Source organism: Camelus ferus, chromosome 6 (assembly GCF_009834535.1).
Source record: "Camelus ferus isolate YT-003-E chromosome 6, BCGSAC_Cfer_1.0, whole genome shotgun sequence".
NCBI classification, from domain to species: domain Eukaryota; kingdom Metazoa; phylum Chordata; class Mammalia; order Artiodactyla; family Camelidae; genus Camelus; species Camelus ferus.
This window is the reverse complement of record NC_045701.1, coordinates 89,129,593-89,155,947: the sequence shown is the minus strand read 5'-3', so window position 1 is coordinate 89,155,947 and position 26,355 is coordinate 89,129,593. Positions and strand designations below refer to the sequence as shown.

At 44.7% G+C, this 26,355-nt stretch overlaps 1 protein-coding gene across 4 annotated transcripts; it reads right to left on the bottom strand.

The window, feature by feature from the left end:
• Positions 1-274: 274 nt before the first annotated feature.
• On the bottom strand, positions 275-26,205 carry CCNK (cyclin K). Of its 4 annotated transcripts, none has more exons than XM_032482610.1 (11): positions 25,859-26,196; positions 14,690-14,938; positions 13,981-14,062; positions 11,965-12,096; positions 8,605-8,710; positions 8,048-8,105; positions 7,149-7,318; positions 6,530-6,801; positions 5,828-5,861; positions 2,943-3,014; positions 275-1,640 (listed from the first exon to the last, which is right to left on the bottom strand). In XM_032482610.1, the coding sequence occupies exons 2-11, from the start codon at positions 14,884-14,886 to the stop codon at positions 1,015-1,017; spliced, it is 1,749 nt and encodes a 582-aa protein (XP_032338501.1). In that variant the 5' UTR covers positions 14,887-14,938; positions 25,859-26,196; the 3' UTR covers positions 275-1,014. The 4 variants fall into 4 exon arrangements, with proteins under 4 accessions (XP_032338501.1, XP_032338500.1, XP_006184217.2 ...); XM_032482609.1 differs by having other exon boundaries at positions 25,923-26,194; XM_006184155.3 differs by lacking the exon at positions 25,859-26,196 and adding an exon at positions 25,686-25,826.
• Positions 26,206-26,355: the final 150 nt, after the last annotated feature.

Sequence of the window (26,355 nt, the reverse complement as noted above, 5' to 3'; positions counted from 1 at the left end):
GTGCACTGACAGTTCCAAACCAGTATGAAACTCAACTTCTTCCTCCAAAGACAGCCTGAGCAGGTGCGGGAGGCTGGCCCACAAGGCGGGTGGGGGGTCCCGCCTGGGGAGGCCCAGGGTGGGTTTGGCCGGCAGCCAGGCCTCTCTTGGGCAGCATTCTCCCCCTGCCCACTCCTTGGCCCCCAGGGTCTTGAGGGAGACCTGCTTCTGGGCTGCAAACTGGGGGGCTGCTAAGGCCTGGGGGTCCCACCTTTCACCCATAACAAACAAGGGGTTTGTTTCAGAACTGATTTTATTTGGGTAACTGACTGAAGGAGTCTCATTTGTAACCAAGATGGAATTCACAGTATGTTGTTACATTTACACTTAAAAAATATATCTCTATGTACAGGAATTTGCAAATTGATGTAAACATACATTACTTCCAAGTACATTGCTCCCTTTCTCCCTGGAGGAAAAAGAGCCATCCAACAAGGCAACCCCTTCAAAATAACTTTAATACAAAGGATGTAAATGTCTCTAAATCAAAAAAGTGGTTCATCTGACCTACGGGGGTCATGGGAGAGAACATCATGGAATGACAGCATTGACAGCAGCTCGACTCCAGGTGGAACTGGACTGTTTAAAATTGAGTTTCCAGGAAAAATAGGCACTGGTTTCTAGAAGGAAATTCACTCCTTACTGAAGCTATTTATTGAGCCAATATGGCTGGTTAACATTCTCACTAGTATAAGCAACCCAGTGCAGGACGAGCGGACGACATCAGCGAAGCCAAGTACACGGTCGGGTCGCAGCGGATGCTGCTGGGGCTACGCTGAGAGCCGCTGTCCCCACTCCAGATGTGCAGGACCCTCCCCCCACAATTTCATCTCACGGGCTGATCCTCTTCTCCCCAAACTGCAACTGTCTAGCATCATACAAGGTACCCTGCTGTTTATCCACTTCAACTACTCTTCAAGTTGATTAGAAAAACTTTTGTTTAAAAAACAAAGGGGAAAAAGAACCGGAGTCACGTTATCTCATCCAGGCTGCCCGCCCCAGCCCCCCGACTGGAGGCATTCCAGGTGGGGGGATGGGTGGGGGCACAGGTGGCTGTCCTCCAGGGGGGACAGCTGGAGGTGGGTAGCTAGCTGGAGGCAGGCCCAGGCCTGGAGGAGGGTGAGGTGGGACTGCGTGGGTTGGGGGCAGGCGTGGGGGTGGGGGTGGGAAATTGGGGTTGTAGGTGGGTGGAGGTGGGGGGTAGCCAGGGGTTGGGGGAGGGATGGCTGGTGGGGGGAAGGAGGCGGGGGGAGGGGGCACAGGTGGTGGGGGTGGGTTGGGGGGGTAGACGTGTGGGTGGTAGGGAAGGTGAGCTGGCGGGCCGTAGGCAGGGGGCAGGGCTCCGTAGGAGGGGCCCTCGGTCTTCATCATGGACTGCAGGCTCTGGTAGCCCTCTCCGGACATGTAGGAGCTGGTGGTGGACATCCCAGTTATGTAGCTGGAGGGTGGTGGCGGTGGCGGACGGTGTGGCAGCGGTGGTGGCTGGTGCACAGGGGCCGGGTGGGCTGGAGGAGGAATCTGGACTTTGGGGAGGTCGCTGGCATCCACAGGGCCTGGTGGCTCAGCCTCACCTAAGGCAGCCGCAAGGGGCGGCTTCCGGTCTGCAGGGGAGAGAAGGTCACCCTCTAGCCCTGGGCCAGCTCCCCAGCAAGGCAGTTCCCACAGGGCTGTGTGAGGAGGGGTGAATCCACTGACTCCCTCGGGGCGGGGAGGACCCGAGCCAGGAGCTCCGCACGGCTCACCGGCTCACTGCCACGCTGGGGTTCCCAGCCCGATACAGCCTGGAGGCCCGCTCCTGATCCCCCAAGGCCATCTACACAGAGGAACAGCAAGCAACTGTTACCTCTATGGCCAGACAGCTCACTTCCTGTCACACAGGCCCTCCACCTCGCCTCCAGCCCCTTGGTCCCAGCCACACCAGCCACAGACAGTCCCGGAAGCACACGGAGCCCCTCTCTGACCCAGACCCCAACCCCCACCCCCGGGCCTCTCCCAAGTTCAAACACGTGCAGGGCCTATTCTTTCTGCCTGTCTCTGCCTCCAGAGACTGAGCTAAGGGCCAGGGCCAGACTACATTACTGTCTGTGGCACCAGCTTCAGCAGAAAGCCTGAGAGTTGGTCAAATGCATGAGGTGGCATTCAAAAAAACAACAGGCAAGCCTCTGACAAGCCAACACGCCCACGAGGGCAGCAACTCCTGCCAGCGCTGTGCTGTGCTCGGGGGCACCGCTCACTGCCCTGGCTCCCCGGAGCGCCCAGCAGCTGACTGGAAGAGCTGACGCCTCCGGAGGCTCAGAGAAGTCTCCGGAACATCTACCAGCCTTCAGAAAAAAACACTCCTTAACTCCTGCCTTCTCTAGTTGAAGCCTTCATCTTCCAAAGTGTTACCCCAGATGACAAATGCAAGTTCTTCACTTTTCTCCTCTATTTTTAATGATATCAAGGAAGCTTCCCAGTTTCCTATGTACCTGTGAAGAACTTTTCACTCTTTAGTCTCCATGTGAGTCCACGAACAACTGCTTATTCTTCAAAAGGTACTGAGAAGACATCTCACCAGCAGGAAGCAGGTGGGAGAGACTGAAGCCTAAGACCGTGTCCAGACCTGGACACTGTTCCTAGGTTGGCAGGACCTTGTTTTCCTAAAACTGACTCTAAATTCATTTATCCCAGGTAGCTCAGCATTTCTGGATGAGACAGGCCAGAGAATATTCAGATGTACTTAGAATTTACAACATCCTCAAACTACCTGGTTTCTACAAAACCATTTTTTGAAAGATCCTAGGTCATTAATGGCCTTTTAAATTTGGCCCTTCTACAAACTTTCCCCAGGACTTCCCAAGTCTGCCCTTGAAGAAGACAGAGAGAAAAGCTGGCCTTCCCAGGTGCTTTCAGCAGACACTCACCTGGAGGTGGGTGGGCTGGAGGCAACGGAGGGTGAGTGGTCTCAATTTTGGGAATTTTAGGTGGTGGTGGTTCTAAAAAGAAAAAGTAGATTAAAAAGCTACTGTTTATGTGAATAAACATGTCATAGAGACCAAAATAAAATGAAATCAAATAAAAGAAACAGAAAGAAAAAGATACTGTTCAGGACTATTTTGGGGAAAAAAGCAGAGATGACCAAGGCTTGCAGGGAATCTGAGGAAGGTCCCAGCTAACCCATCCCTATAAAAGGACAAAACAAATCAAACAAACACACTCCCTCCCCAGCCCCCTCCAAAAATAAAAACCAACTCTAACTTCCCAGTCAGCCCACTTCCCACGTCTCCCCAATTTCCTCCCGACCGCCTAAGACCAGCCCTTCCACGACGAGGGAGCAACGGAGGACACCCCAGTTATCAAGTGTTGTCACTAATACACAGACACAAAGAACGGCCCTGAGCCCTCGAAGGAGAAGCTGCTACCTTTTAATTCTTATTTAGGTGCATTATATTTTCTCTCTCACCAACATGTACTCCCAGTTGGCAGCAAGTCGGAAGTAGCACCTTGGCTGGCGTCAGTAAAGATCTGGAAGCTGTGATCGGATGTAAAAGCAATGGGCTCGGGGCCACTTGGGGCAGAGGAAACAGCCCACCCTTCAGGGTCGAGCGGCTACACGTCACCAGCATCCTCAATGACAATGCTAAGTGGCCAAGACAGGCTACACCAAGCCCAACAGCTTCCGTTTATGAAGGCCGAGCGCGTGCAAGCACAACTGGAAAAACCACCATCTTTCTTTGGGTGTGTTTTGGCTCTTTCTCCCTAAAACTCACTTAATTCTGGCTTGTACACCACTCTGCTCTGCTTCTGCTCTGGCATCGCTGGACATTCTTGGTTTCCTCCATCCCAAACACAGGCCAGATTCAAGGTCCAGGGATGCCCCCCTCCCTGCCCAATCCAGGCAGAGGAGCTGTACATCTCCGCCTCTCCCCTCTCCCCTCCAGAACCGCGAACCAGACTCTCAAGCCCCATCCTGAGACACGCAGCCCACACTCACACACAAGCCTTCCCTCCATGTCCCTCACTCTGGTGCCCACCTCCAGCCTCCCTCCCACAGCCGGCCAAGCTCAAGTTGTCTGGATCAGGGTTGTCCAACAGAAACACAAGGAGAGCCACACATGCAATTTAAAATTTTCCAGTAGCCTCGTTAAAAACTACAAAGAGGTGAAGTATTTTTAATGTGGTATTTGATTTAACCTGATAATAGAAAATTTTTATCATTTTAATGTGTGATCGATGTAAAAATTTATTAGTAAGATTTTTAACAGTGCTTTCTCTAACTCTTGGTAATCTGGTGTGGCTTCTGCACTGAGGGCACAGGGCAGTTTGAGTCAGCCACACCCCCGGTGCCCAAGAGCCCCCCCCCCCCCAGCTAGCTACACGGACCCAAGCGCAGCGGGGCTCTTACCTCTAAGCTGTGTCTGTACCCTTCTTTTCTGGCCCCCAGGCCCCCACCCGGACTCTGCCCTCGCCAGGTCTCACTCACATGCTGTCCCATGACCGCTGCCAGGAAACTCCTAAAATGAACCCAGACTCTACCAATCTCCTGCTCAAACATCTCCACCGGCCCCACTGCCTGTGTGGAGCCCAGATTTCTCCACTCTCTCACCTGGTTCTACCCCATTTTCAGTCCTATCAAAAGCTCTTCCCTTTTAACTCTTCGTAGTCCAGGAATACCCCTCTCTGTTTTCTCCCAAAGTCTCAATTCCTTTGCTCACTTTTGTTCTTCTACCTAGAGGTTCCACCCCCTCAGCCTCAGTCAAAGGCCAGTCCTCCTCCAAGGCCACCGGGCCTGTTTCTGCCTCTTCTGGACGCAGCACCAGCTCAGCTTGACTGTACATCGACGTGGCACAGAGCGCAGCCCACTCCCCTGTGTCTCACACTTACTGTTTGTCATTCGGAGCTAAAAGCCCTCTCCTGTACTGAACCCATCATTGCCCCAAACATCCTGAGAAAAGCAGAGCCTTATTGTAACCTGAAGACCTCCTGAAAGGTCTATGAATAATTCACTGGGTTCCTACCCTGGAACTAAGCAATAGAGAAGCAGAAACGAGTAAACAGGCTCTGTGCCCTAAGGGGGCTCAGTGCCACGCACAGGGCCGCCGACACAGGGACGAAACACCTCCTCATTTTCTCCACTGTGATGCCAGGTTCTACTCACTCTTTCTGTTTGTTTCCAACATAGAAACAAGTTCACCGACTTTGGGCTCCAGAAATACGGGGAAGAAAGGTGCTGAGAGTCCGGCCCCCTGGGCAGCAGGGCTGCAGCGTGCGGCGGCTCTCCCACAGCACCTGGCACAGGCCCTGCCCTCCGCCCGCCCTTCCATGCCTGCTGCTCAGCCGGGGGCGCCACGCCCTTCGGGAGCCACTGTGCTGGGCTTCACTGACGCCCAGGACAGACGGGGCGGCAGTCCCCCTACGTCCCCAGTCACACGCAGCCAGCCCCAGGCGTCTGCGGGTAGGGAGGGCTGCCGGCGAAGCTCCAGCATGTGTGCGTTCTGGTCTTGGAACCAATGCCCCGGGGACACCAGGGACGACTGCACTGTACAGAGCACATTGTTATTGCCACTAATATGTATGTTTTTTTGTATTGATATCTTCTGTCGGGGTAAAATCTAAAAATACAAAATCAGGAAATAAACAAAGAAGACAACGCACTTTTTCTGGCAGGTAGGGCCAAGTTTTTGATGGGCTCTAGGGTTAAATTTTAAGACCAATCTAAATCTGAAGGGAAACGATGTTGACTAAGAATGTAAAGTTTTGATAAAAGAGATATAAAACTAAAAAACGAAACTTGCGAACAGGAAATTACCTGCTGCTTTGTTCTCTTCTTTGGGAGAAACAACCTGTTCCAAAAGAAAATACATGATGGTTAACCAAGACCCTGGGAATAGTGAGGAAAAACGGACTATCTAGGCACCCACAGAATCACAGCCAGAACAAGCCTCAGACAAAAATTCATTTTGGCTTGAACTTGCAGGGCAAACCATGGTACCTAACAGATCATCATCTCTGCCTCCTCTTTCCCTTTCGGACCAGACAGAACGACTAACTCTCCGGAGCAGAGTTCTGAGCGCTGAATTTCATGCTGTGCTGCATTTGGGGAGTGGAGCTTGCCGGCCTGCCTTCCCTGCCTTCCCTTGCCGGCATGGCTTCCTCCACTGGTGGGCTGCGACCACAGGGAGAAACCTTGACAAATACTCTGTGGCATGTAAGGAACCAAACACTGTAGAGGAAGAGAGAACTGGGGGCCCCTACGCTAACGGTCAGCGTGCAGACCTGGAGACCACACGCCGGCAGGTCTTGGGGCCCGGACACAGGCAGCAGCAGCTGGAGGACAGGGCCGTCCTAGCACCGCTTCTCTGACCCCGCTCGTTCTCAGGCTCCCCGCGGACATGCAGGCAGATGGGTGCACGTCACTCCCTGCTTTTGGTGTCCCGCGCGATCCCTTAGAAGCGGGAACACGCACAGGCAGGGTGTTGCCCTGGAGGGCTGGACAGACCAGCACACTTACCACGGCGCGCTTCACCTGCCGGGGAGGACTAGGCTGCGGGGACGGCTTCCTGGGCGGCTGCGCTTGCTGCGGGGCCTGCGGCTGGGCTGACTGCTGCGCGTCCTTCTGCTGGGACGGGGGCGGCTCGGAGCCTTGGGACGTCTGCGGCTGTGGCACCTGTGGCACCTGTGGTGTCGTCTGGAGAGACGGGGGCTGCTGCAGCTGGTGGGGCGTGTGATGCGGCATCTGCTGTTTCCCTTGTGAGTACAGGTCCAGGATTTGGTGGCAGATGTCTAAACGACAGGCACCAAGACATTTACCACAAATTAATACTTTAAATAAAATTCTACCTAGAAAAAAAATCCACCCATTTTCCTTTCAGCTACGATTCCCCTGAAGGACCAACATATGGGGGTCAAATCCGTAATTCACCAATCTCTGGTGTGCACATCAGTGGTGTGCATTTTTAGTTCACCAAAACTGTGTGCTTGGACAGAATGAACATTATATTAGAGAATTTAATTTAATTAGAAGAGTTTTTATGCCTATTTGGGAAAATCCATTCTCAGAGCTCAAGGTTCATGGGGAAGAATGACCTAAATGTGGAACACGCCTGCAGAAAGCTCAGCATGCCCGGTACCTTCCAGGACATCCACAGGGACGTCCTGCACAAACTGCTCCCACCATCGCCTATACATGGGTTTGGAAGTCCATTCTTGTATTTCAAATTTGCACAGACGTCCCGCAAGATACATCACTGCCACCGCTATGATCTCTGGTTCCCACTGCAGTGACAAGGTCGTGCAGAGACTAGTTCAACAAGAAAAAGAGGTGACTTGATTTGGATGAGCAAATTTAGGATTAATCCAAGGCACGGTGACTAGATGCCATATCTAAATGCTGATTTGCTTATTCTTTCCTATAAATGATCACATAAAGTACTATAAATAAAAGAAACAAGTTTTTAGTCTTCTAAAGGTAAAGAAACGAGTTACTTTAATCATAGTTACTAATTTGTCTGATCTTAAAGAATCAGAATTTCAGCATCTTCAAAACTTGCTACGTCATGGAATACAAATGAAATGGTTGTGTTCTCCAAGTGGTTGAAATCCTAGCACTGAACTGTTTCTTCACATGATGGTAACTCCACTCACACGAATTCTGTTCCCCATGCAGCACCCTGTTATAGCCCTGGGCTCCAAAAACATTAAAGCTCTGAAACCATGATAAGGAAGTGTACTTGTGCAGAACCACATGGGTTTTAAGAATCTACTTGCCAAAATTCTCCAGTGCAGGGTTTTGGACTTATGTTTCAAGCTGTGGTAAGATTTCAGGATCCTGTACCACCATGACAAGTCAGGGCACCCCCTCTGCTGGGAAGCAGATGACCTGGACTTTAACCTCAGCTCTGCCATTAACTGGCCCATCATGCTGGGGCAAGTCAGTTTCCTCCATACAAAATAAGGGGTTTGGATTAAATGACACAGAAAGTCCCTGCCTATTTTAAAACACCATAAACCAACATTTGAACATGTGTACCTGTCATTTACAAATGTCCATGCCATTTGAACCAACTTTTGAATTTTGTTTTTATCACCTAGAAATGGGGAAGAAAAGACAAATTAGTAGTAATAGAAGAGGGGAAAAAAAGAATGCACAAGCAGCAACAAGCACTTATGTAAAGCCTACTGTGTGTTCAGCACCAGCCCCAGTACACCGCGAAGGGCTTCCGCCTGGGAAACAAGGACAAGCGAGCGGGGCCAAGTCCTGCGCCTGTGTCTTTCCGCACGACCCACGCTGAGCCACCGTTCATGGGAAACCTGGCTCTGAGGCTGCTTTTATTTGGCTATTTAAAAATCCTGACTCATCTTCCTACCTCGTATCACTTGGCAACCGGATGACAGACTCTGTTTATACTAAAAGGAAACAGCATTAACAGCTGTCATACTGAATCGTCTCGGCAAGCCGTGTCCTGGGCACTTCACACACTGACTCTCCACTTTCCCCTTTGAGAAGCGTAATCTGAGTGTCACCAAATTATTATAAAGACTTGATTTCAGAAAGACAGTGTTCTCTTGGTAACTTTTTCTTCTTACCTTTGAGTTGTTTCGCATACTTGAGTAGGAACTGGTATGGATGTTCCACCTGTAAGTCAAACTTTATCGTCTGTAGTAAGATTCTCTCCAGAACCATCACTTCTTCCTAGAAATAAAATAACAAATGTTGGGTTAGTAATTTCAGCCACAGGTCTGAAACAGCATTAAAAAGTGAGCTTTCCTTTAATTCTTCCTTCAAGTTATATTTTAGCAACTATTTTTCACTCCTTTTCTCCTCTCTGTCACTCAGGCCTTTAACATGCTCAGAGATAATGAAAAATTCTGAAAAGAACTAAATGTAAGAAGATAAAACAAACAATCAGAATTAATTTTTAAAAACTACTCAAAACAAAATAAACATTCTTAGAAATGTCATTACTTTCAACACATATGAGCACCCTTTACAAAATAGACCTTTACTCTACAGATAATTAAACCGAAACTTAGCTTCTTTCCAGACCTCCACTGAAAAGTCATTTACTGAATAGATCACCATTTTCTCCTTTATTAAACCACGTCCTAAACTATCTACACACACACACACACACACACACACACACACACACACACACACACACACACAGTCTTTTCTGTTCATTGATCTGTTTGTCCACTTCTGTATGTACCAGGATCAGAGAGAGTTAACATTTGGAAGGGATAGTTCAATTACTATTCCTCTTTAAAAATTTTTATCTTGTTTTTGCATATCCCCTCCACCACTTGAACTTTAATACCATTTTACTTAGAATTATTCTAGAAAGAGTGAAAGCTACTGATGTCCTTTAGTAGTTTTAAAGTCCTTCCATCCTGGCCCGACATGGGTTCCACATATTTCTTACAAGCTTTATTCTTGGATATATTATTTGACTGCTGCTGTTGTAAATGGAATCTCTTCTTCTATCATACTTTCTAACCAGTTAATATCCATAAACAATCACTTCTTGAATTCAATCTCCGTGCAGTCTGACTGTTCCTAGCACTTACAGACAATGTAAAATACAATCAAAACACTGTGCGGCAAGAACAATTACAATCAGTTGTTTGAGTCAAAGAACAGGCTTTGGAGAGACTGACAGTCTTACCATTGACAGCTGCATAAATCCGTTAATGCTGGGCAGAGACGTGCAGGCACCCGGCCTGCAGGCTGAGGTCTGCGTTACGTCACAGAATGCAGAGGCGATTCTATCGCCAGTGTTATTCCAAATGGCACAGCAGGACAAGTGTCTGTCCACCCTAGTTTCCCAAGTGTTCCCTCAGAAAAGCTTTTAAAGTCTTAAGACTTTCACACGGTACAACAAAATCCTGACAACAGTTTATTTCCCTCCTGTTTTTGTCACCACCTGTTTCCCAGAAGCTTCAACATCTCTTATAAATTTAGAAACAATCCTTTATCAAGTGTCCAGACTGCAGACCATACAGTGTTACAAGACAGCCCAAGGCCTCGCCTCCCTTTGTGTTTCAAATATTCAATTAATAGGATCATTCTAGGTCTCTGTGCAAACACCATTCCTCAAGGAATTTCCCCTCAGCCCCACACTACCTGTCCCAAGCACCTGTCTGGGTTCCCAGACTGAATGCCCTCGTTGCATCTTTCAATAACCTTTTATAGCATTTAACACAACTCATCGTCAGATAGCTGGGCATATGAATATTTGATTAAAATCTACCCCACCAGTCTCCTGTAAAATCCATGCGAGCAAAGGCCACGCCTGCTTTGCTACCTGTTTTAGCTCTAGTGCCTAACACAGAGCCTTGAACAAGTATTTGTTGAAAACATGAACAATTAATACAATGAGGGAGAAACCACACAGTTAGAGCAAAGCTAATTAAGCCAGAAAAGTTCCACATGACTCAGGACCTTATCTTTCCTAGTTCCTTCTATTGCTTTCCCCCGAATAACTGCCCTCCTCTCCTCTCCGCTGAGGAAAACGTCTTCCAGTGTCTGCGCTGCTCCCGGAGCCACGGTTCTTTCCTTTGGCTGCTACACAGTCCTGTCTGTGGAGGCTGCACGTGAGGAGGAGGAGGAGGAGGAGGAGGGGCAGGCGGCAAAGCCCCTCTGCCCACCTGAGTCAGCCTGGCCCTGGTCTAAATTAGCACCACCAGTCCCCTCTTCCTGTCTTCTGGGCGCTGGAGATGCAGAACTTCCATTGAACATATTTCTAAATCCATTCACCTGTTTATAAAAATGTGCCTCTATGAGGAATTCATACTAACAGTGGACAAAACTATACTTTTATAAAAGTAATGTAGCATCAGATGTTTTCAGTGCCCATAGGGTTGGCCCGGGTCTTGGTTTCCTGACAAGTCAGTACAGAGGGGAAAGGCTGGAATTAGAAGGGGACTTCTCCGAAGGCACCTGGGACAGCACACACCAGCCGCTGCCACGTGCCCTTGCCCCAGCAGGGCTTCCAGATCCTTGCGACTCTTTCCGGGTGACTGCAGCTAATCAGCCATGAGGCTCTGTCACCAAGACCACAACACGTTCCTACCATCATCTCCCTGCTCTGTAAAAGGCAAAATCCTATGGGCACTGAAAACATTATCATTTACTTAACAAGCACCTGTGGGATGCCTACTCCTTGCAGCCACTGTACTAGGTGCCAGGCAAAACAGACATGGTCTGAGCTCTCACAGACCCTACGGTTGAGAAGAGGAACATTTTTGTATGATTATTTGGTTACAATCTATCTAATTATGAGCTGCACACATGTTACGAAGGCTAATTAACAGGGGCTGTAAGGTGGGGACCTTGGCAAGAAAGGGGGTGGAGGAAAGCTGCCACTGGTCCTGGAAAGTGGTCTTTTTAGAACATAATAAAAGCACGTGTACAGTTATTGTACCACCATTTCCTGACATTGGCAGGGGGTGCGGGGAAAGGAGAAGGATGGATGGTATGACCAATGCCAATCCCGGTGTCTGAAAATAGCTGCAAACGTTAATAGATTCCAGCATTCTTGGGAAGCAACAGACACACGCGTATGTAGACACGTGCTTGTGCACACAGCACCTGCGCTTCCCATCGACCCAGAAGCAGCTGGAGAGGAACCCAAGGAGCCAGATTGCTTCTGGGCGTCAAGGCCACAGGGGGATTTTGCTCACACCCCCATTAAAAGTGCTACTGCCCCTAAAGGGCTCAGAACATGGCATATCACATTAGCAAATGCCACCTAAATGGAGGCCATATTATCTTCCCTCCTTTCTTACAGAAGCGGGGAAAAGTACCTCTGCATAAGGTCCTCTTAGAGACTCAGGGGCCTGGCAGGTAGAGGGACCATACATGGCCACTGTCGACACGAGGAACTCTACCATGATGCTGTCACGAGGAATCAAGATATAAAGGCAGGAAGTTATGATTCTTACCTTTGGGTCATCTCCAAACTGGCCAAACTGTACATCATTTAATAAACTACGAGCTGTTTTGATGATATCTTTACATTTTTTTGGTGTTTCTTCCACCTTTCCAGCCAGAAAGAGACAACAAGCTCCTGTCACCTGAAAGGAAGACAAAAGCTCCTGAGATACTGTTACCAAAGCTCACACGGAAACGGAAAAGGGATTTTTGGACTTCACAACAAACTGGGCCCCCTCACTCTCCTACCATCCTCTTTCTCACTCACAAACACTCGGACACTCAAGAAGCTAGAAGGAAATTTCACATACAACTCCCTTTCCCCCCATATCTGGCTTCATAAATTATTTTATTATTTTTTTCATATTATGTGCTTCTCTAGTCCAAGTGGTATTATAAACGTTCAGTTACAATGAATCAGTGTTAATTATAAATCCTTGATCCTCTGCAATGTGCTTGAAAACACAAACCATTTGGGTTAAAAGCTTTAATATCTCTTAGGAAGAATTTGTCATGTGAGCTTGGAATCTTTGATTTTTCCTCTTTATAAATTGTACTGGCTGTTGACTATGGACACCTGACTGCAAGTATCTTTTCTTGTATTCTCATACTTCTAGACAATGATTTTGTAAGACAATAAATTTATTCATTATAGATATTTATGCCTGCTCTATTTACTTGGAGGAAAAAGCACCCGTTGAGAATCAACAGACCTCAATAAACAAGAACAATCATGTGAAAAAAAATTATTTTAAATTTAGTTTTCTGAATAAAATGTCACGTAAACAAAGTAGATGCCAGAAAGGGAAACAGTTGCAGAAACAGATTTTCATTTCACACTGCAACCTTAAAGACGCCGACCCCCTGCACAGTGAGCTCTGCGCGGGGCGAGCGCACCTCACGGCGCAGCCCCCGGACTCGGCTCCGCACGGCCTGCACTTTCCTCCCCCTTCCTCCTGCCGCCTGGGTCCTAGTCCTGTCCCCCACCTCCCGCTGCTCTACCCTCAGCTTTTCTCTGCTGGCTCCAACCTCTCCTACAGGCCCCTCTCTTCACAGAATCCCAGCCATGCTAGGTGACAGCTACTGTGCTGGGGGACAAAGCTGATCCTGACACGGTCTTCTCCCTAGAGAACGTCACACACTAGCGAGGAGGACACGTGTACAAAACTAAACGAAATCTTGTCGAAACGAAGACCCTCCAGCAGATTACTTTCTGTTACGTCTAATTCTGTCTTCTTCCTGAAACCCTCGAATCACTTTGGTTCACCCACTGAAGCCACAGCTCCCTGGTTCGGCACTTGAGGCTCACCATGGTCTGACTGGTGTCCACCCTTCCCACTCAGGGTCCTCTCATTCCCTTTTCTGCCAAACGGCTTCCTGGCCAGGCTGACTGCAGACTGCACACTTCCCCCGTGTCTTTGCTCACTGGTTTCTGCTGGACTACTGCCCTGCCCTGTCTCAGCACATCAAGGCCCTACTTACAGTCAAGGCCTCCTCTCTCAAGTTTCCCCTGACCCCTCCATGATGTAATTACTCTCTCCCCTGAGTGCTCCAGCCTTCCTCCTGCGCCTCCCCCACCGCCTTGCTCTCTACCATGTGTTTGAACATGTCAGACCATCCGCCCTGGGCTGAAGGCTACTTGAGGCAGGTTCCCTATCAGATCTCCCACAGAGCGTAAGACAGCACGTGTCCGAGGAGTAACTGAAGAATGACTGAGAAGATGTACAGAACATCTGTGCCACCCTGTTCTTTGTGGGCCGTGATTGTAACGCCAAACCATCCTGGGAAATGTAACAAGGAAGTAAAACTTCCCACAAAGTGCAACGTGATTATGGTTCATATTGGCCTAAATAAAAAAAGTTTAAAACATTTTACCATAGTTAATTGAAGAAGCCAAAGTTGAAGCTTGATTTTGTTTGTATACAGTATGTACCTTAAAAAAGTACTCTCTGGAAAACACAGTAAAGCAAGACTACAATCAGTCCACTGAAGGTGACAGAGAATTACAACAGAATTCACACACTTACATATCTTGGGAATTGCTTGAAGGAATGAAACATATAGAAGCGATGAAAATAAATTATTCCAGTTGCCAGGGTATCATAGTGTCTGTTGTTCTGGTTAAGGACTTTAGCCAAGAATTTTTACAGGTCACATTTTAGTTAAATGTGGAAAAACAATAAAGACAAATAATAATAACAGCAGCTGTGGTAAAACAAACACTGTCAGCAGTAAAGCAAGTGGGGTGGAGTCTCCAGGTGTCAGAATTCTGGCACAAGAATTACCAAGCTGAAGTTTACGCTTTAACAAGACAGGGCCTCACCATCCTTTAGAAACACCTCAACTGTGACCACTGGATGATGTTTTCCATCCTGGTGGCCACTTGCTCAATGCCTAAGTCAACACATTTAAATGATAAAAAGGAAGGGGGGAGGGTATAGCTCAGCGGGAGAGTGTGTGCTTAGCACACGCGAGGTCCTGGGTTCAAGCCCCAGTACCTCCATTAAAAAATAAATAAATGAAAACCTAATTACCCTCTCCCCCAAAAAATGATAAAAAGGAAAGAGAAAACCCCTGAAGAGCCAAGCAAATTGGGAATAACATTTAAATAACAAAGATACTTAAGAGCTATTTTAGTACAGACATATTACTATATATTTTGTCTACAGCAACTGATTAAACTATTAAATATAGCATCTAGTCTATCTATAACAGCTTCCAGGAGGATCAGGATACAGTCCCAAACGTGTGCCCACATCAAAGATGAACCGAGCCCCCTCTCGGCGGTACCGGGCCTCAGTGGCTGGATCGAGTCCTTCTAGTTGCGAGGGTGTGTGAGCCAAGTCTTTTTTATCCCAGTACCAACATGGCTTTGTGTGGTCCAGGTTTGCAGAGGTTACCGAAGGGCTTGAATTTTCTTTATTCTCCTTCATTTATTGAAGTACACTTGTTCTTTCCAAAAGATTTTCTGAAAATGTTAGAATCCTAAGAGAAAGAGAAGAAGAAGTAAAGTTGGATACCTCACATTGAGCAATCGCAATCGTTACGAACAACCTACAATCACAGATTTGTACTTGGTCGTAATTTCCAATAGAAGAAACAGCACTGAGGGAAGTGAGAGGCCCAGGCTCATTCTCAAACACAATTTAACACCTAAATGGCCCACAGAATAATAAACCCTAAATTTCACGGCAGCTTAAAGGGAAACCCATTTCGGCCTCATTTCCCTTTCTCCCCTTCTTCACTAGACCCAGCTCCCTCACGCTGGTCTAGATTCTGTTCTTCAGTAAAACTCAGTAAAAAACTAACCACACCCCGAAAGGTTTCTGTTTCAAAATTATCCATTTCTTCCCTCTAGCACACAATCAAATTTCCCCTTTTTTAGTTAACTTGCTTTCACTTAGGTACTTTCATTTAGAAAAGCGACCAGACTGGATGAATTAATACCTGCACAAGCCACCGAGCTGAGCAATGTAGACCAGGTATGGGTACAGTGACTAGGGAGGAAGGGTGGCGGGAGGTGGTCCATAAAGGAAGGAAGGAGTTCCTTTAAAATAAATTCGTCTTGCTTTCTCATCCTCTACTCTTTCATTCAGAATAAAGAGATTCTCTAAAAGTTCCATGCTGAGAAAAGAAAACAAAAACCAAGGACTCTCACCTACAGGCCACTGTAACATGCAAACTGTAAACTGGAGCAGAGAATAGAAATCTTCAAATAGGGCAGCAAAAGATTCTAAAAGAGGCAGCCAGAGCCAGGTTGGTCTGGTTCAGCAAGAAAACAGCAGTCCGGTAGCCAGGCTCTGGGCCAGGGAAAGCCCAGCTTTCCCAGCGTGCCCGCCTCACGTCTGCGGGGGAAGGTGACAGGGCTGAATGCTCTCCTCCTCGCATCTGGAAGCTCTAAATAGAGTATGATCTTTCCTCCAACAGGAAGAATTAAGTACTAGCTGGAGAAAGGTAACCTCGAACTAATTTACACTTTGTGTGTGACTGAACTGGGCAATGGTTGGGGGTGGTGGGGGCGGGAAGACCAGTTAACTCAAGCTCAGTATATGTGAAGAGTATGTAATTAGATGTCAAACTGAGATGTCATTTCTCACCTATCAGACTGGCAAAAAAATCCAAAAGTTTGACAATATGCTCTGCTGGCAAGGCTGGGGAGAAGCAGGTAATCTCATGTATTGCTGATGGGAGTACAAAATGGAACAGCTCTCACAGAGGGGAATCTGGCAATATCTAACACAACTACGTATGCATTTGCTATTTGATTTAGCAATCCCACTTGTAAGAATCTATTCTGACAATACCATCACAAACATGAAAGATGGGTGCACAAGATCATTCACCAAAGTATTGTTTATAATAGCAAAAACTTTTGTAAACAATGCAAATGCCCACCAACAGGGCACTACCGAATAAAGTGGTACATTAACACAAATGGCATACCATGCAGCTATTAAAAAGACCGAGAGAGATCTCTAAGTACTGGTGTGGAGAAATTTCCAGGATCAGTTAAGATACAGGACAGCGTACATAGCATGTTAGTATCTATGTAAGAAAAGAAGGGAAATAAGAATAGACACCTTTACTTAAAAAAAAAACAACCACTAATAAAAAATGGTTACAGGTGAGGAGGGTAGAGCTCAAGTGGTAGAGTGATGCTTAGCATGCACAAGGTCCTGGGTTCAATCCCCAGCACCTCCTCTAACAATAAATAAATAAAACCAATGACCTCCCCCGCCCCCAAAAAAGGTTACCAATAGGGAATGGGGAAGAGCAGGATGGAAACAACAGGAGTGGGAACAAGACTTCTCAATCTTTTCGTATAGCTTTGACTTAAAAAAAAAACAACTTTTATTTAAAAATAATTTTGGATTTATAGAAGAGTTGTAAAGATGGTACAGAGAATTTTTGTATACCCTTTACTCAGCTTCCCCTAGTGTTAATATCTTATGTAACCACTAAAAAATTAATTTTGGTACCTTATTAACTAAACTATATAGCCTTGACTTAGATTTTGAGTGTTTCCAAAAATTCTCTTTTCTGTTCCAGGATCTAATCCAGGATAATATTGCATTCAGCTGTCACATTTCCTTAGCATCTTCTAATATGTAATAGTTTCTCAGTCTTCCCTTGTTTATCATGACCTTGGCAGTTCTGTAGAGTACAGGCAGACTAAAACGTCTCTGATTTAGGTTTGTCCGATATTTCCCCTCTGACAGACTGGAGTTTTGAGGAAGGTGGCAGAAGTGAAGTGCCCTCCTCACCAGCTCACATCAGGGAGTAGGAGATATCCAAATGACTTCTTACTATTGATTTTTTTAACATTTTTTTATTGATTTATAATCATTTTACAACGTTGTGTAAAATTCCAGTGTAGAGCACAATTTTTCAGTTATACATGAACATACATATATTCATTGTCACATTTTTTTCTCTGTGAGCTACCATAAGATCTTGTGTATATTTCCCTGTGCTATACCTTACTATTGATGTTAACCATGATCATTTGGTTAAGTTGGGCCTGCCAGGTTTTCCACTGTAAGTTACTATTTTTCCCCTTCTATTTTTTATCCCTTAAAAAGAGTCATGAGGTCCAGCCCATACTCTAGGGTAAGGGAATTAAGAGCCACCCCCTGGAAGGAGAAGTATCAAAGAACGTGTGGACCTCTGTTAAAACTACAACAGCAAACATTTGGCGGGAAATCTTTTGCAATGCAAAATAGTATGCAAAGTACAGGTTTCTCTGTGAAGTTCCGCCCATTAATTTCAGCACTCATCTGAGGATCTTGCCTGCAACCGTTACTACTGTAGTATTCTAATGGTGAGTTTCTATTTCCTTCCTTCCTTCAACATTATCTGGAATTCTTTTGTAAGAAAGATTTGTTCCTTCTCCCTCGCTTATTTATTTATTCAATCATTTATTTTTACAAGTATGGGCTCATTAATATTTATCTTATTCTTAGAGTTATAATCCAGTACTACCATTATTTGTTGCTCAAACTGTTCCAAGTTATGGCCATTGGAAGGAGCTCCTTCGGGTCGGCTCCTGAGTTCACTTGTAACTTTGAATTTTGAATCATGTAAGTATTTAATATATTCATGAACTTAACTAAAAAAGCAAATCCTAAAACTCAAAATAAACTCTGTGTATAGCAAATAGGCAACACAACCACACAGAAAATCATTATAAGTAATTTCTGATCTTGTTCCATATTCCAAGTGAGATATAGTCTAAGGAGAAAAAAAAAAAAACTGCAAGGGACTCTTAAACTCCTTCAGTGATGCGTTGTTAGTAACAGCGTTGTAATTGTCATAACAGTACTGTAATTGTCAAGCCTTTCTTTCTTCCTTTGGTATATTGTAGGATAAAGCAAATATATAAATGGTATTGTTAGGAATCAAGATTTTTGGTGCAAAGGAAATGAATATATATAAGAAAAAACCTGTAATATTAAATTTCAGTTGAAAATGTCAAAATAAATCACAGTTAAAAATATATACATATATAAATAAATAAAATTAAAAAGTACATATATATCTCAGTTCTGTTCATTTCCAGGTCCTAGAAGCAATGACACTCCTACAATCAAGAACACATCTCGAGCCCAAATCTTAGTTTGCAACACCATCATCCTCTAAAAGGAAGGTCACCTTTTCAGTCTGGGGTAAAGACCTGCGTGGGATGTGCTCAGATTAATGGAAGATTATCAAAAGACAGAGGAGTCATCATAGATTCCCACTGGACAAATTCAGGGAATTTAAATATTTAAAAGAAAAATGATGATGATTGATTGTAAAGGAGTGAATAAACAATCCATGAGTCCGTGGCAATATTAAAATACATGGATAATAAATCCACTTTACTAGCACTGGTAATAATTTTGGGAAAAAAATACCTTTACCTTAATGAAAATGATCCAATTTGGCATCACTGTTCCTATAGGGTGAAAACCTGCCATTATGTGCCTCCTAACATGATGCAATATGAAAAAATATATATCAACCACCTATAAAATATTCTTATTTCCCAAAAGCTGAACCTAAATCCAACCAAGCACCTTTTACAGTAGATATTGGGGGCAGAAGAACAAGTTTAATGGCACAACAAGGACATACCCTACAAGACAACTGATCTGGTCTCTTCAGAAACATCAGTGTCATGAAAAGATAAAAAATGGGAGGGACTGTCCTAGACTTAAAAAGACTAAAGAGGCATTAGAATCACATGAAATGTGTGGACCTTGACTGGATCCTGTTTAAAAAAAAAAAAGCTATAAACAAAATTTTGAACAATTAGAGAAATATTAATATGGACTATATATTAGAGGCCATTAGGGAATGACTGTTAATTTTCATAGGAGTAATAGTGATACTGTGATGAGAAAGGAGAATGACTTTACTCTTAGGCTGAAGTATTTCGTGGTGAAGTGTCATGATGCCTGCAACTTACTTTCAAATGGTTTTGCTAAAATACACACTCCCAGAGCAGAGGTGGCACAATGTTAACATGTGTCCAGGCCACAGGTAAACAATTAACACTGTACTCTTCTCACTCACTACAAAGCCGGGGGGAAACCAGATGAGACAGCTTAGAATAACAGGGGGATTCCCAGCCCCTCTGGTCTGAGAGAGCAGAACTCTCAGTAGGCAAAGAATAGATGTAAATGTGTGGGCAGTAGTTTTACATTAAAACAATCTCTGGCTGCACTATAGCATACAAAAAGAAAAGTACACTAATTTTAAGTGTACGGTTTTGGCGGGGGGTGTGGATAGCTCAAGAGGTAGAGCACATGCTTAGCATGCATGAGGTCCTGGGTTCAATCCCAGTACCTCCTCTAAAAATAAAGAAAGAAAGAAACCTAACTACCTCCCTCCAACAAACAAACAAACAAAAAAACAACAAAATTAAGCGTACGGCTTATTAATTTTCACAACATAAACACACTTGTGTAACACCACCCAGTTGATGAGCAGAACATTACCAATACTCCACAAATTCTCCTTTCTTTCCTAACCACTATCCCCTCAAAGACAACCACTGTCTTGCTATTTCCATCAACGAATCTCTCCTGTTTCTAAAAGATGTGGAATGATATACCACCACTCTTTTATAAGTGGTTTCTTTTGTTTAATATTATGTTTGGGGTTCACCCTGTTGTTGCTTAAAGCCCTATTTGTTCATTCTCATTATTATTTAGCAGGAGTCTCCAATCAGGGAACAATTTGTCCCCGAGGGACATTTAGCAATGTTTTGCTTGTCATAACTGCGGGGGGGGGGGGGTAGTTACTGCTGGCACCCAGTGGACAGGCCAGGATGCTGCTGAACATTCTTTAATGCACAGAACAATCCCCCGCAAGGAATTAACTTAGTGCTTAAGTTGAGAAGCTCTGCGGTACAGTATTTTATTCTATGAATATAACAATTTATCAATCCATCCTACTGTGGAAGAACATTTGAGATGTTGCTGCTTTTTGATTATTAATAATAGTAATAAATATTCACGTATATTCTTATAGGCATATAGGCAGCTATAAAAGGCAACTGGTCAACTGCTGGATGCCAGTGATTTTGACACCATTATATTTTGATCAGGGCTCACTTCAGAAGCAGCCTTCATGCCAGAGATCTGTGGTTATTAGAAACTTTTTTACTGGTTATTTCAAGACTGGTATACCTGCAACCCTTGGCAATGAGATCCCTGTAGAGGTGGTGTTAAAGATGGTCACTTAAAGATTTATTTAATAAGATTCCTGGTATTTGTCTAATTACATATGACTTAACATCATGCTGAGGGAATCAATATCTCAGCACATCTGTAATTTATTCACAGTACACTAGCTGGGAATCTCTAAGATATATTAACCCAACAGTTCTCCATGTACTCATTCATTCAAATATTTTCTGAGCATTTACTATAAGCCAGGCCTCAGTGACACAGCAGGAAACAAGAGGGGCAAGGTCTTCCCCCTACTAGAAGCTTACATTCTAGTAGCAGAGACAAAGAGAAACAAGTAGGTCAGCATCTGTCAGGGAGTGGTAAGTGCCATGAGAAATAGTAAAGCACAGTACGCGGGGAGAGCAATGCAGTTGGGGCCATTTAGAGATCAGCAGAAGGAAGACCAGTTAGACCACAGAGCCGTGCAAGTCATGCCTAATGAGGGCCCGTCCCCACCAATGGCAGCGGGAGAAAGGGACATCATAACTGGCTGTGAGGCAAAGGATGGCAAGAGATGATCTGAACTTTGCTTGACAGAGAAGGGTGATGCTAAAAAGAAAAATGCGGAAGAGAAAGTTGGTTTTGATGGGGGAGGGAAAGAATCTGGTTCTATAAATATTAGGTTTGAAGAATTTATAAGAAACTTGTGTGGAAATGTCCATCAGACACACAAACAGGCCTGCTGAAACCTGGAAAGAACATATCTACTTCGGATTCATCTACATAGAAGTGACAACTAAAGTCCTGGTGACAGAGGGGTGGAGAATGAAGAAAGAAGGTGTAGGGACAGAACTCGGAAGAACTTGAGGAAGCAGGAAGGAGAGAAAGGGAAGGAATGGTCAAAGGGGTAGGGAAATTTGCACCCTTAATTGCATAAGAAGCCAAAAGATGCCAGCTCTAAGTCAGAGATGGTACTCAACAGTGACAAATGCTACAGAAAAATTAAAGGACCAGCGTTAAGGACAGGTTACTAGACTGGTGATTAGTTATGAGACATTAAATATTGACTGTAGTGATGGTTGCATAACTCACTGACTTGTACACTTCATATGGGTGATTTGTACGGTACGTGAATTGTATCTCAGTAAAGCAGATACATACACATGTAGACAGAAGAACCTTTTCAGAGGTGCAGTGGGGCAGAAGGAAGACACATGGGCTGTGAAGAAATGAGCAGGCTGTAAAACAGGTGATAGTTTCTGCAGCATAAAGGAGAATGAAGGATGTCTGAAGCCAGAAGGAAAGGAGGCACTAGAGGAGGCTGAACAAGCCACTGAGGGGTTAACTGGCTAAGAGCTAATAAAAAGCACAGGATAATACAAAGAGGTTTCTGTGGAAGGAAGCTCTTTCTCTGAGAAAGAAGTAAGGAAAAGTGTGAGGAAGATATTTTAAAAATCATTTAAGGAAGATAAAATAAATCATAAAGGAGTATCTCCACTTCTCTAGGAAGTGCCAGGACATCTGCTGAGAGGAGAGGGGCAGAGCAGGGGCAAGGGTTAGGGATAATCCAGTAGGGATGAAATAAGGATGGAAAAGAATCTCAGTCCACGAATGGATAAATCATAAGCATATCCATATATGCTTTTTACTTTGCTATCATTGCCAAATCCCATGCTAATAATCCACCACATGTGCCTTTTAGACTCTGGGGCAGAATTAACAACACGTGAAACACAGTGAAAGCAAGTGTACACAAATAGAACAGAAACGGTCCTCTAAATCATTCATCCCCTGAAACAGTTCTTGCCTCAGTTCTTTAACCCTGTTACCTATTACTCTTTAATTATTTTTTCATAAGACCCTAAAGTTATACATTTTCTCATTAACAGCTCATGATTACCGTGAAAGTGACTGAAAGATTTATGAGCTCCGCAAAGTAAAAAGCTCTTCATAAACAAGCAGCATGTCAAGACATCTTAGACACATCTTTCAAGAATGTGCTTTGCGGGAGGGTATAGCTCAAGTGGTAGAGCACATGCTTAGCATGCATGAAGTCCTGGGTTCAATCCCTAGAACCTCCTCCTAAAATAAAATAAATAAACCTAATTCCTCGCCCCCCCGCCCCAAAAAAAGTAAAAATAAAAAAAAGAATGTGCTTTGGATACATCATTTTACCTAATGAAAGATTAAATGCATTTTCAACATTTAGAATTATGGATATTTACAAATTGGAAACAACAGTAAAGGTCACTACCGAATTTTCTAACCCTGTACAGAGACTGCCTCTAAACGGTAATATCTGGTCACTCAGTTTCTTTGGGCCACTTTTATTAATGAGACCTTAATAGTTGACAAGGCAGCCTATGGCATTGCTGGGTATCAGTAATTGGTGTTCACATTAATTCTTGTATTTGTCTTATGTTGATTTTTATCTGTTCTGTTCATGCCCTGCATCTAGTACAGAGAGGGCACAGAATAATAAGTGAATGAAATCTACCTTTCAGCTACTCTCTGCAGCTCCCACCTAGCTCCCTAAGCCTTGGAACTACCTTTCTCTTACCTACTGATTGGCTTTCAAATATGTGAAGGTAGTTTTTCCATTCTCTTCTCTTCTCCTGGGTAAACAAATATTCCCATTTCCTGAACATGCTTCAAGTTTCAAGATCCTCTCTAAACATAGCAATCAACATGGAACACAATACTCTTCATATGCTCTGCACAGTGAATGAAGGGAGGTTATTAAATTCAGCAACATACCCACTGTGTGTCCATGAGTGGCAGCATGCCTGTAAGCTATGTTTTCTTAACCTCATAATTTATCACTGAGAAAATGCAGCCAAAGAGGCATGAAGTAACTTGTCTAATTCACACAGCCAGTAATTGGCAGAGACATAATTTGTCATTAGAGTAAAATACTGCCTTCCCTCAATCTGGGGAAAATTTTACATATATTTCACTTCTATAAACAGAACATTACATCCTAGAACCACTTTTTTTCCCAAGTCAGGTCTTTCTCGTTTCAAACACAACTGAGATTTTGTAAATTTAATCATTCCTGGAAAATTTATATCTTTTTAGTTTTGGTATATTACTTCAGCCTTTAAGAACTCTTTGAATCCTGAGTGTCATATAACAAACTGGCTATCACTACAACTTTTACATGCATTTATTACTTTGAGAAATGTGCCTCATATATTTAAAGTTGGTAATAAAAAACCAGAGCAAGGGCAAGACCAGAGCCCTGTAGCTTATCCCTAAAGAACTCTCTCCAGGCTGTCATCAACCCATTAATCAACATTTGGGGTTGGTAATTTGAATGGATATAAATCCGTCTAATCAGAACTTACTCAGTATTCATTTATCTCCTGTGTCTATTAGGATAGGAAGGCTTATGCTCAGTGTCCTAAGAAAATCTAAATAGACTCATGTCTAGCAACCCCCATCCACCACCAGTCTAGTAAACTTATAACAAAGAAGCATGATTTGTGTCATTGGTTTTTTTTTTAACTGAAGCTCTGCTGGTCTGAGAGTATGAGCCCTTTCTTCCCAAGTACACAAACTCTCTTTTTGCTCACCCAACAAGATTCTAAAATACACTATTAACAAGTTCTAGATCCAAATCCACCTAATTGCTCTCTGTAGAAACTGACACATTTATCATACTCTAGTCCTCCATCATTAACTGCACTTTTAAGATTTCTCAAAAGCATGAACAATGACTTCACAATCTTATCTACAAGTTTTTTGGTATATCCTTTGAGCCTGAAAATATGGATTAGATTTACTCCAATCAGACAGATTTAATCCAATTAGATATTCTTTATAATCTCAATTACCTTGTACTTAACCCTTCTTGATTTTGTTTGTCTTTACCTAGTTTTAAAAAGAAGTTTTAAAAGAGAAAACATTTTTCTTCCTTCTAGATAGTTAGCAAACTCACTGCTTTCAAATAAAAACTCCTGAAACACATAGTTTATTTTGTAGGCCAAAACTATGACCAATTGTTTTCTTTATGACATTCAATTTTAGAAATGGCATTTAAGATTTAAGGATTTCATTAGCAATTTTTTCTTCTCTATTGCGTGTTGGTGCAAACTACATTTTAAAAATGGAATAAATGTTAAACATGCTTTATGCAAGAATCAACTAATATTTTTGAACGATGCACCGCAATATAATCAAAATGAAACAAAAGTGGGAAAAAAATCCTAAAATTAGACACCAATGGTAGTCACCCTGAAAAACAATCCTGGATAACTATTACATTCATAGCCAAGATTATTTAACAGGAGGCAGGCATCGTAAGAACACTAACACTTAAACGGATGTCTATCACTACGACTGCTACTACAATCATCCATCCATTCATTCTGCAATACATAGTTTACGTTACGTGATGCTGTGCTCTAGGTGCTGAGAATATAAAGTTCCTTCATGGAGCTTTCATTCTGGTAACATCATTCAAAAATCATAATCACTGCTACGACTGCAAGGCACTGTGCTAGGTATCTTTAAAAAGCGATTAAGAGCGAGATACACAAGCATTATCAAGTTTACCTTAAAAATATAAAAAGGCTATCCTCAACTAACTGGTCTTAGAAGCTGTTCCTAATGTCAGATAGTTTAGCGAAAGCTCCGTTTAACTGGCAAGCCAAATTTAGGGAGCGTTACCCACCATGTTAACAGTCTAAGTGCTTTTAAGTAACCTCTAGACGTATGCTTCTACCTTCTAAGGAACAATTCCTTTAACAACAAACCAAACCGCCTAGGAGAGGGTCCGTAGGGGCGGTATCTTGGCAAGAATGAAACCAATCGCGGAAGTGCCCTTTCCTAATTCCTAGCCCCACCCTTGTTACATGGCTATTCAGATTCCGAAGTCAGAGTACCCCAGATGTGGAACAACACCCGAAGTCTCAGGCCTTACCAAGATTAAGACCGACACACTGCGAAATAACTGGGAAGATGTGGGTAATTTGCTGCGGTACGGCGCGCGTGTGTTTAAGACCCCTGTCCCTTCTCCCCACTTGCCAGAAAGTCCCCGAACCCTAACCGCCCCTCATGTTGAGGGCCGCTACCTGTTCCAGAGTCCCGGCCGGCCTCCCTGACCGACTCCTGCGACTCAGACCCCCTCCCGAAGCGCGTCTCGCAGCCCAGCCGTCGCCCGCTAACTTCGATCTGCACCGGGGGGTAGAGGAGGGAAGCGGAATCCGGGGAGACTCCTCCAGAGGATGGAGGCAGGTGGCCATACCCTAATCCGATCTCTAGGTCCGCGGGACTTGAGTGGCGCTGCCCGCGGTCCGTCAGTCACTCACCCCTCGCCTCAGGCAAGCCCCTTAGCAACGTCTCTCCGTGCCGACTGCAGCCATCTTGGACGTGGAATATCGGGGAAGCTACGTCATCGCGCTGCGTCCGCGACGGAAAATAAGCGACCGAAGGGGCGCCTGTCAACCAATCAGAAGAAAATAGAGCTCTCAAAAGAGGAAAGAGCCGCCAGTCTCCTCCCGGGCCCTCCCCGCGGGTCAGCGGTAGCTGCGTGAGGCAGGAGGAGCCCGCTAGAGGGCCCACCCCATCGGTCCCGCCCCCCGGGACGAGAGGGAACTCTGGAGCAACCGAACGTGCTAACGGAACTTCGGCGCGAGAGGCGGGGCGCGGGAGTAGGGGGGAAAATGCCTGTCCTCCAATCAACGCCCGGGCGTGGGCTCAGCCCAGCCAATTACGGCCCCGCAGCTGGCGGGGGGCCGAGCC

Bases quoted from the DNA above. Each gene is read 5' to 3' on its own strand.
- CCNK (XM_032482610.1), bottom strand. From the start codon at position 14,886: ATGAAGGAGAATAAAGAAAATTCAAGCCCTTCGGTAACCTCTGCAAAC. The intron at 14,063-14,689 runs GTATCCTGATCC...CCAGAACAACAG, and splicing joins GTGGGCACACGTTTGGGACT to ACACTATGATACCCTGGCAA. The intron at 6,802-7,148 runs GTACCGGGCATG...CCTGTCGTTTAG, and splicing joins CCCTGTGGATGTCCTGGAAG to ACATCTGCCACCAAATCCTG.